This window comes from Triticum dicoccoides, chromosome 7B (assembly GCF_002162155.2).
Source record: "Triticum dicoccoides isolate Atlit2015 ecotype Zavitan chromosome 7B, WEW_v2.0, whole genome shotgun sequence".
Lineage (NCBI taxonomy): Eukaryota > Viridiplantae > Streptophyta > Magnoliopsida > Poales > Poaceae > Triticum > Triticum dicoccoides.
In genome coordinates, this window is record NC_041393.1 from 610,321,034 (window position 1) to 610,332,497 (window position 11,464).

Sequence of the window (11,464 nt, forward strand, 5' to 3'; positions counted from 1 at the left end):
TAGACAGCACACATCAACAACAGATTCATCGAATACAATAGAAGATTAGTCTTTGAATACAATTCATCATATTAGTCTCCGAATACAATTCATCATATTAGTCTCCGAATTGAAAAGACCGAACAAAGATAGAACATTATATTACAAGTCGACCGCGAGTAGCGAGTCTGTCTTCACATTACAAGTCGATATCGATCATCTAAACTACCATCACATAGAAGAGAGTTGCAGTCATCACGATGAGCATCATCACGATGAAACTCGTCTTCATCCGGTTCCTCCAACGCTCCCTCCCCTCTCCCGCTAGTTAGAATGAGCATCATCAACGCCACTAATGTCCAGCAACCAAGCAACTGAAGCCCAATATTCTAGGTATACTCTCATCAGTTAAGTTCGTCCATGATGACCACTAGGAGTAGCACTGCCATACACAGAAAAATAACATCACAGTAGTGTTTCCATCAATAGAGAAGCCGATCTGTTTTGCCTATTACTACGATTTTATGAGAATGGGCACATGTTGAAATTCTGCAGAGCTTAAACGAATGAATAGCATTAGCAGCCATCATTTGTAGCTTTGAACTAACAATCACGGATCAGAAAAAAAGGGGATGCATCCCAATCTGCTTAATGAGTTGACCGCAATATGATTTCGCCCTAAAAAGGGGTGCACTGGTGAGAGAATAACAGCATTAACAAAAATATGCCCCAGATTCCATTATGCCATGGAAGTTGCAACTCAACCATTGTCCTTACAGTTTTCACAAGAGAAAACTACCAGAGAGTGACAACTATGTGAGTTCGCACTATCAAAATAGAAATTCAGATTCAGCATGATATGACCACACCATGTTCTGGTTTTCAGACTACCACTGAAGAAGATCAAATAACCAATTAAAGTTACCTGGAAACCTTTCTCACGAGCATGGACCTTAAAGTTGTCAACAACCTTGGCAAATAATGTTACAGTGTAGAGAGCATACTCATTGTCCTCGTAAAGCTTTTTTGATGATCTCGGAACCTATATAAACAATAATTAGCTCAAAGAAAAAAATCAACTGGATATAATCACAAATTAGGACAACTTGAAAGTCCTCATATGGGCAAAGTAAATAGCACCCGGGTTAACGAGTTCCAAGTCATATATCTGGAGTCTGAAAGATTTCTGTGATTGCAAGTTATCATGATAGCATTAACACCAGAAATGGTGAACCAAATAAACACTCTTGGTTTTAATTGACTAACCACAAATAAAATAGACATTTGCTGAAATGAAGCACGGCATGAAAATAGTTTAAACGATGGTTTATGAGAGACATTATCACTATATAAAGGATTCTGAACTTACCACAAACGTATCAAGTGACTCGTAGCTTGATAACCAGTCTTTTTGGGAATACTTTGGCACAATAGAAAGGAGTGTCACTAGATGTTCCGAAGTGACCATATCTTCTGGCTTTATGAGGTTGGAAAGGTCACGAACTGCTAAACTGCCATACAAGAAGAACAAATCAATCAGAGTAGGACTCAAGGCGAGCAACAACGTAGCATAATACTAGTACCAAGCATGTCCCTCCCTATAGAGCTAGTCAGGAAGTATGGTGAGACGATTTACCTCCCAGTTTGCTTCCTGTTGATTGCGCCAAGCTGGCTCTTAACATTACCGTATTCAGCAACTCTAACCTGGAAAAGGGCATATTCAGTCCTTCTGTAAATGTAACATCCAACCAAAACACTTATTTGCATCTATGGGCACAAAATGAAATGAAGGTATGCATAAAACCAAGACTGCACTTGGCAGGTAAGATCAACATGGTATTTCAGTTATAATTACAACAATTAATTCCTTTTCCTGACAAATTGTGGCACCAATTCCCTAGTTTTTTGCATCATGAACATTATGTGGCAATTCAGTGCCAGAAAAAGGGACAGAAGACTAAATAAATACTGATGTAACTAGCTGCACAAATAGGTAGCTAGCCGGAACCAAACAGACCCAAGACAAAACAGGAAGTGAGCTACATCCAAATCTACCAATTTAGCGCTGAGGACGGAATGTAACTGTTAAGCAACACTGTCCAAAATACAGTACCCAGCTAGCGTAGCTAATGCAGTGTTAAGTTGATGCCAATGTTCCAAAATCTTACTGTCATCCATGCGTAATTTGGTCAGTGTGGAAAGGTCCTTGAGCGGGGCGTTGACGGGGTACTTTCCCTTGTCCCACACGAACCTGCATCCATCCATCCTCTACAGCGTAAGCAAGCGGTGGTAGGCAGATGAGGAATGTAAGCAGCAGCACTGGGCACAGGCCGAGACGGACCTGGTGAGGTAGCTGTCGACGGGGACGCCGTCGACGGTGAGGGTGCCGGGCTCGACCCCTCCGGCGCGCTCCAGGTCCTCGATCTGCCGGCGGATCTTGTGGGAGACGCCCTCGATGAAGATGTTGGACTGCAGCCAGAGGCCGGATCAGGCCGGGGCCAAGAAGAGGGGTGGGGGCAAGATCGGGATGGAAAGCAGGTACCTTGACGAGGTCGTCGCTGAGGGCGAGCAGGGAGTCGAGCGTGCCGGGGCGGAGATCCGGGACGGTGAACTGCGCGCGGAGGCCAGGGGAGTCGAGTCAGTCAGGGGCAGGACGATTGAAGGGCGGTGGCGGAGGAGGAGGAGGGGATGGGTTCGTACTTAAGAATCCGTTTTTTTTCTAACAAGTGCACGCCCGCTCCACGAGCGTGACCCGACATTTTTGTTCTAAGGAATAAAAAAAATAAAAAAAACAACATTAGTGGCGCACTTTCTGACAGGTGCGCCATTACTAGTTACAACTAGTAATGGCGCACTTCCTATGGATGCGCCATTAGTATGTTTGGACAGGCGCACTAGTTCAAAAAAAATTTGATACTAATGGCGCACCATGGGCCAGGTGCGCCATTAGTAGTTTCAACACTAATGGTGCATCAGAAGGTGGTGCGCCATTAGTATATACTAATGGCGCACCACTTGTCTGGTGCGCCATTAGTGCCAATCCCATCTATAGCCCTTTTTCTAGTAGTGGAAGGTTTTACAGTTGATTCAGTATGTATCACGCTACCCCTTTGTATTAAAGTACCGAGACTTCGGCCCCCCCGAGACGAGCTCGGGGACTGCCCCTTTTTGATTATCTGTATGATAAGAGTTATGCCTCCGAGTATGTTACTCTACTGTTAAAAGCCGCTTGGCACCGGGCCAGACTAGTCGGCCCGGGGACTCGCCGCCCCGCGCTATGAGGAGCTTCCCGCAGTCAGACAAGTAGTGTGCGGTGCCTAATCCGTCTCCTAGCAAAGCCGTAGCTCGCAGAGCGACTGTGTGGTGGGAAGGAGTGAGGAAGAGCTGGCGCCCACACGAAAAATTGCTAAGGACCCAAAGCACGAACATAGCGTAAGACGGCCTCCAGCATCACTGAGGAAAAAATCTAACTCATGAGTAGTTGGCTTGCCGCTTTATACTAGCCTCTATTAAAGACAGCCGACTCTTTTGTAGTCGGCCTGCCGCCTTCTATCCAGCTTGCTAGAAACTCCAAAGAAAGGCAAGTACTTGCTTTCCCCAAAGTAGCCAGGCATTTGGCCCAGCGGCAGTCCATAGAGCGGTTTGCCGGCTCACAAAGCGGCAACTAGGGGAAGGCGGCAAAGGAAAAAGCTAAAGGAGCAATGTGCAAGGCAAGATAGAACTCGGATTAATATTTACATAAGCATAGGCCCATTGGCCGAATCTTCAGACAGAAGTTTAAAGTACACCCCGAGGATGGAATTGTGCAAATTAACAAGTTCATCAAGACTTTCTAGAACAGATAAATAAAGCCAGAAGGCAGCCTAAGGAGCAGCAGACGGATTCGGAGGGTCGGAGGAGACGGCGGTGTCAGGCGCCGGGGGAGTCGGCTGGGCAGTCTCGGCTTGATCGCCGCCAGCGGAAGTCAGCCCGGTCGAACGCGGCTCGTTGCTAGAGGCGCGGTCGAGCTGAGGCTAGTCGCCCGCTCCGTCCTCTGGCACCTCCGTCTCGCCTTCGTCCTCCGCTTTGCCTTCTTCCTCAGTGCTGGTGTCAATCACCTCCGCCGAGTCCTCGCCATATTCCGGGTTCATCCCGAACCACTCTGGTGGCACTTCCTCGCCGCCTTCGGCCCGCTCAGGGACGAAGACACTGGTGTCCGTGTACTCGGCGATGGCCACCGCACGCTCGACAAGGGCGCCCTCCACAGCCTCCAGCTCGGCCTGGGCCTCTGACTGGAACGCGGCCAGACGGTCCAGGTCCAGTCCCGGATACCACGCCTTGACGAACTCCAAAGCCCGGCGCGCTCCGACCCGGGCCGAGGAGCCCTTCCAGGCCTCAAGACGGCCGGCTGCGACCTCCAACCAGTCGGCAGTCCGGCTGGCGGTGCGCAGAGCCGGCATGTCTGGCCACAGGGCGGCAACCGCCTGGGCGCCGGCACGCTGAAGCCGGCGCATCCGCCGGTGGGCCGGATGAAGACGGGCCTCGATTGTCAGAAGCTGCTCATCGATGGTCAAGGGAGCGTTGGCGGCAATCACCTCACCGTTTTCCCTCCGTAGCTCACGATCAGCCTCGATGGCCAGAGTGACTGCCTGCGAGTGGCCAGGGAAGAAGTCTGCCAAGACAAAAAAGAAGTGAGTCGAGAAAACCAGAAATCGGCTCGACCTATAGTCGGAAACTCGAAGAAAGGAAAGAAGTTCACCATCGACGATGTCCTCAATCTCGTGGAAGCTGGAAGTCAGCATCGCCTCCCTGTCGGTCCAGGAGGAGCGCTCGCTCTCGAACTCGGCCAGGAGAGCAGCCTCCTTCTTCTTGGCCTCGTCCTGCGCCTTCTTGAGCAGCACCTTCTGCTCGGCCAGCTGCGAAGCCAGTAGGTCGCGCTCTGCGACAAACTTACCGCACTCCTCCTCCTTGGTGCGCAAGGCGGTACTGGCCTCTCCCAGTTCCTGCTGAAGAGCAGCGTTGGCCTCTAAAGAAAAAACAAGACGAAAGAAGATAAGCCATCAACAAAGAAAGTCGCCGAGAAGATCCGGCCCGACTGCTTAGCAGTCGGCCCGAATCTCGGGGACTACAGCCCGCGGGTGCGCCAGCGCGCCCCCGCGAGAAAGAAGAAGGACTCACTCCGACTCTTCGACAAGTCGGCAGTCCGCCTGCCTAACTCCTGAACATCACGGTTGAAGGCGGTAGCGCGGAGGTTGTGATACTCTTGCAAAAGTCATTTAAGACAAAGTTAACATCTGGAACTCGCCAGAGGGAGTTCCGAACCGCCTGCTCAGCAGCCGGCCCGAAACTCGGGGACTACACCCAGTGGGTGCGCTGGTGCACCCCCACAAAGAAAAACAAAAATCAAAAAGAAGAAGGAAACGTACTCGGACGGCCGTCCGTGCTGCCAGATGCGCCCTGGTGCAAGTTTGAAGGGCGTCGCCTTCAGCGCGCAGCTTCACCTGAACGTCCAGAAGCACTTGATTCAGCGACCCAGTGCCGCCTCCGCGCAACCACCCGATGGGCGCGGCGCTTGTCGCCTCGGCGTCTGGGGTTGCCGAGCTGGCGGTGCCGGTCTCCCGAGGTCGCGGCGCCGAGGTCGCCCTCTCAAGACGGCGACGCACCGGCGAGGCGACTTGGAGAAGCAGCCTCACCTCGGACTCGTCCGCGGTCGGCGGCTCCGGCGGACCCGCCGGCTGTTTGCCGTGCGATCTCCCGGACGGCGATGGAGGCAGTGGTGGCGGCACGAGAGTGTCCGACATGGAGGCCTTGCCGCTCTCCTTCTCCATAACGGGAGTCTCGGCGCCGGCTTCTCCAGTTTGCCCCGTGAACTCCGGGGGGGGGGGCGGCGCCGAAGACAGTGGGGTGACAAACTACGCCGACTGGCGACGCGCGGCCTCCTCGGCTCGCTGCCTGGCCGCGGCAGCAGCCTCGGCCTCCTCCAGCTTTTTCTGGGCGGAGGCCGCCGCCTTCTCAGCCTCCGCTTTCTCCAAACGGGCGGCTTCCTCCTCGTAGCGCTTCTCCCGCGCGTTTCGCTCCGTCGCCTCCTGGAGGTCGGCGGCAGGGTCAATCCGCCGAGTGTTGGCGGACGTCTCCGCCGACCCCATGACGGAGGGGGCAACGACCCTCTCAAGGGAAAGGGGAGCCCTGAAGCAAAAAGCAAATGAAAAAAGAAGACTCGGACAAGATTCACCGAAGGAAAATAAAAAAGCGTAAAAACTTACGCAGGGACTAGCGGCGGCCTTCTCACTTCCCTACGGAAGCGGTTGGCCCTCACGGCCGCCTACTCCCGCTTGGTCGTGGCGGCCGCCCCCTTGAGCTTCTTCGGCTTGCCGCCAAATGAACTCGGCCCAGGATGGCGCCTCTTTAAGCCGCCTTGGCCGGCGGAGGAACCGGCGCCCGATGAGCCGACCCTCAGCTGGTGGCGCGGGGCGACTTCCCCTTCGGCGTCGTCATTAGGCCAGTCGGCGAAGGTGGCCGAGGGCCTGAAGCCGCCTACCGCTCCTCCTCCCCCGCCTTCGCCGTCGGGTTCCATCGCCGCCGCCCCCAAGTCGGGGTCGCCAACGTCACTCTCCGCTCGGTCGGGGACGAACTCGCGGGGCTGTCTCATGGCGCCGGCTGAAGGCTGCATGAGGGGGTTCTAGCTCAGAAGAAACCAACGAGAATCAGAAGCCGGATTCGGCCGCAAAGAAGACAAAACAATAAGGAGATGCGACTTACCACTGGTGGGGGGTTGTCGCGCGAGTATGGCTCCTTGCTGAACTGCCAGTCCTCCCCGAACTTGCAGTTTGCGATATGGTCCACCATGTTTGCCACCTCCGCGCGGGGCATCTCCTTGGTGCTCATCTGAATTGGGTCTCGGAGGCCGCTCATCTGACAGATCAGGTGAGGCCGGCCTTGGAGCGGAAGAACTCGGTGCGCCACGAAGGCGGCCAGCAAGTCGGTCCCGATGAGGCCCTCCGACTGCGTCAAGACTCGGAGTCGCGCTACGACGGCGGCTCCGGCGGGAGTCAGCGTCTTGACTCGATGAGACCAGCTGGGGAGCCTCCCAGCTGGGGGGCCGGCTGCGTAAGCCGGCAGATTAACCCAGTCGCTGTCGGAGGCGAGGTTCTTCACGTAGAAGTATGAGCGCTGCCACATCCTCACCGACTTGATCAGGGAGATGGAAGGGAAGGGGTTGTCGGCCGTCGAGCGCCGCATCGCGTTGAAGGCACCGCACTGAGCCGGCACGCCGGCGAAGTGCGTGCCGAGCTTAGAAGAGAAGAATTCTCCCCACAGCTCGATGGTGGGGAGAACACCGAGGAAACCTTCGCACAGAGTGGCGAAGGCGGAGAGCAGCACCACCGTATTCGGGGTGAGGTGGTGCGGTTGGAGGCCGTGAAACTCCAAGAAGGAGCGAAAGAAGCCGCTCGCCGGCAGCCCCAGGCCACGCATGAGGTGCGAGCGGAAGATGACCCGCTCGCCCTCCTCCGGCGCCGGGGATATCTCCCCCGCCGGCGCGGTGCGGGCTCGCACAAGGTGTGCGCCGGGGAGCCGGCGTGTCTTGCGGAGGAATTCAATGAGGTCAATGTCGACCTCCGAGCCGTCCCACGTGCTGGAACGCACGACCGGAGCCGCGGCGACGGAGGAGGAGCTCATCGCTGGCTGGTGCGGTGTGGTTCTGCTCGCCGGCGGCAAGAAGGAGAGAGGAAGCAAGAGGAGCGGGGGTCGGGGGAGATGGGCACGCATGCTATGCGGCTCCACTCCCCCTACTTATAGCCTTGGAGGCTGAGAAGCCGAGGGGGCGGGCGTGGGATTAAGTGTGCCCAGAGCCCCACGCCGCCCCACGATTTACCCCACGAAGTTAGTGCGCACAGTAACGGCGTGAGAAGCCTAACCGTTCGCGCGCCAAGGCGCGGTAGTGGCGGGCCCCGCCTGACAGCCCGTCCCGTCGCGCGTGTGGGCCGACAGACTGTCCCTGCCGCGTGGTGCCACGCGATAGGGCCGCGGTGGGCGGCAGCAGGGAAGCGTATTAGGCATGCCGCCTGGTCTCCCGCCATGACTTTCGAGCTCTCCACAGAGCAGGACGGTACTCTACGAATCCGACTCCGGATAGTCGACCAGGAGGAAGACGGTAAACGAAGCCCAGATTCCACCACCGGAAGAGTGAAACTGTTGAGGCCCCCTAACGAGTCACTCTCGGAGCCTCACCAGCTTCGGGGACTACTGTCGGAGTAATGGGCCACGGGTAGGCTGACCCGAGCCCCAGAACCTTTCGCGACATTGGGGCAGGCCGCGCCCCTCAAAGCCGAGTCTCAGATGACGACTCCCAGATGGCCGAGTCTCAGATGACGACTCCCAGATGGGCCGAGTCTCAGATGGTGACTCCCAGATAAGCCGAGTCTCAGATGACGACTCCCAGATGGCCGAGTCTCAGATGACGACTCCCAGATGGGCCGAGTCTCAGATGGCGACTCCCAAATAAGCGGACTCATGGCTGGCGACTTCCGGAGGAGCCGGCTATGGAAAGTCGGCCCACGACTCTACACTCATTACAATAGACGGGACGGGTACGACCACGGCGTGGCCGTCACCTCCTGCTTGCGAGGAGCCGACATGGCTACAGTGCGCCATACCGCCGGAGATCTCTGGCATGGCACGGCACTGTAGCCATGCCAGACCTGACCTCCGCCACAGTGCGCAGCGCACTGTGGCCACGATGGCCTGCCTATACGGCTCGGGGACGGCGGACCCGCTAGTCAGTGGGAGCATAGAAGACGGCAGATACGCCCCGAAGGCGGCCCCGTGGGAGTCGGCTCCCCGGAGTCGGCCAGCCTCTCCCACGGGTCCCACGCGCCATTAACCAGACAAGATGGGGAGTAACGACAGTGATCGCCCGATAGACGGCGGCACTGTTGCCACGACCCAATGACCAAGCCTGCGTCACCAGAAGCACAGCTACAGTGCCGGACTCGCCGGCGGGGCCCGCAAGTCGGCGGGCCCCATCAGTCGGCAGAGAAGACGGCGACCTGTGAGACAGACGGCTGGGACCCGCGCCCAGCCGGATTACCATTGTACCCCCGGGGGGTAGGCCTATATAAACCCCCCGGGACACCCATGCAAAGGGTTCGAGACATGAGCCTTAGACCAGACCACATAGGAAGAAGAAGGCTAGCCTTGCCTCCTTCCACCTCTAGAATACAACTCTAGGAGCAACCTTGTACTCACTACGCCTTAGTGATCATGCGGAGACCCCGTAGAGTAGCAGTAGGGGTGTTATCTCCCCGGAGAGCCCCGAAGCTGGGTAAGATTCGCCGGCGTGCATGCCTTCGCCTAATCCCGTTTCCTGGCACCGGCGACGTTCTACTCGCTCCCACCATGATAAGCCATCCTTTGGCATATGTCGCACCCAACCCCTGACAATTCCGCAAAGAGAAACATCCTTTGTTAGTGATGCCCATGCCGGAGGAAAAAATCTAAAATAAACCTTAAGTTTGTAGACGAAAGCTAAATCAAACCCTGAACTTTGAATCCCTGAAATCGGCACAGTGAACTATATGATCCCGGTCTATTAACTTTAAGCGTGTTTTCAAGGGGATTGTCGACGTGGCAGGTAAGGCTATGACTGGGCCGGCCCATCAGGCGTGAAGCATCTTTTTCTTTTTAGTATCATGCGACCTAAAAGTACCCAAGAGAAAAAAAAATCACTAACAAGGATTCGAGAACTTAGGACCTGCTGCTTCAAAGCTCGTACCGCCAACCACCGAAGCTAACAACTTTTGTTGTAAAATGGAAGCGCGAACATTTTTAATAAGATACTGCGGCCTCGAGATTTGAAACATTTAATTTCGAAACATTTTAATGGTCAGCAATTTTGAAATCCAAGTGTTCTTAAAAGAAAAAAAGAAACACAAGGAAATTTTAAAAACACAAACTATTTTTTAAATCCCCGAACATTTTTTGAAGTCCAAACACTTTTTAAAAAGCAAAAACAATAATAATTGAAAACATGAATAATTTTGAAACCTAAACAAATAAGTGCGAAGAATTTTCCAAGATGAGAATTTCTTGAAACATAAACATTTCTTTGTAAAAATGTGAACAAATTCTGAAACCTGAATACAATTTTAATGTGTGAACACTTTCTAACTTTTTAAAAATGGGAACAAATTTTCATAAAAAATTTCGCACTTTCATATTTTGTTCAGCTTCCGAGATAATTCCTTTTATAAAAGTGTTCGCACTTTAAAAATCGTAGGGGATTTCAAAAATGGTTCACGTTTTCAAATTTTGTTTGTGTATTCCACATAATTCCAAAAAATGTTCCGATTTCAAAATTGTTGACAATTTCAAGAAAATATATCTACAAAATTCAGAAATGTTTTCAAATCTCGACGCTACTGTTTGTTGTAAAATATTTTCGCGCTTCTCTTTTATCAACAACAGCTACGAGGTAGATTGGCTAGAAATCCCGGGTTTCAGCTGCATGTCAACAATCCTTGTTTGGGAATACACTTAAGGTTTAAAATAGACCGGGATCATATAGTTCGGTGTGCTGATTTCAGGAATTCAAAGTTCAGGGTTTGATTTAGGTTTCATCTACAAGTTTAAGGTTTATTTTAGACTTTTACCAATGCCGGAGGTACATGGTGGCTGTGCCCCTGGAAATGGCAGTTCTGTTGCTAGATCAAACATACATTGAAGCTTAAGTTCCATGGTAACTGAAAAATACTTCCTCCATCCGAAAATACTTGTCAGAAAAATGGATGTATCTAAGACGTATTTTAATTCTTGATATACTCATTTTTATCCATTTCTGCGACAAGTAATTTTGGACGGAGGGAGTAGTTGGTTTGGGTGATGTTTTCATGGTGTACCCTTCAAATAGTGAGACTGGGCTTGTAACTACCAAGTCTAGTCAAGCCTAACTAACAAAAAGGGTTCTCTATGATCTGTCGTTGCATGAGGTGTTTAAAGTATTGGACAAAAGGTGAAGTGTCCTATAGAACATCATAATACTTTCTGATAAGAAACAGGAAAATTAAAATGACCAGCAACACATAACAAAAACAGGGTCTAAAACGAAATCTTTCCCTTGTGGAAACTTGCTGTCCGCCCGGGCTTCAACGCGGAGCCACCAGACTAGGACCTTTTTCCCACAGTTCCCCAACGGCTCAACATAGGGCGCATCCGGAGCCGGCAAAATTTCACGTTTTGACCCCTTTTGGATACAAACTCAGGATCTGACCCCGGTTCAGAAAAAAATTCATGATTTAACCCTTTTTCTTACCGCCAGGGCATATGGCGGTAGGCTTGTACATCCTACCGCCAGGGACCCTGGCGGTAGGGTATTAATCCACGTCAGCACGCGGAAACGGCCGCCGTCCCCTCCGCCGCACCCTACCGTCAGGGCACCTGGCGGTAGGGTCCGAGCAGTTATTTCGCCTGAGACCCCGCGCCCCTGCCCATCTCCCCACCCCTCCCCCTC

General features: G+C 53.1%; 1 protein-coding gene across 1 annotated transcript; it reads right to left on the reverse strand.

Moving 5' to 3' along the window:
- Positions 1 to 409: 409 nt before the first annotated feature.
- Positions 410 to 7,635, reverse strand: LOC119339211 (V-type proton ATPase subunit C-like). The gene is made up of 9 exons (XM_037611350.1): positions 7,461 to 7,635; positions 4,913 to 4,984; positions 2,522 to 2,619; positions 2,321 to 2,448; positions 2,127 to 2,230; positions 1,616 to 1,748; positions 1,349 to 1,490; positions 905 to 1,021; positions 410 to 421 (listed from the first exon to the last, which is right to left on the reverse strand). Exons 1-9 carry the CDS (start codon positions 7,633 to 7,635, stop codon positions 410 to 412), a joined length of 981 nt encoding a protein of 326 aa, XP_037467247.1.
- Between the last annotated feature and the right edge of the window lie 3,829 nt (positions 7,636 to 11,464).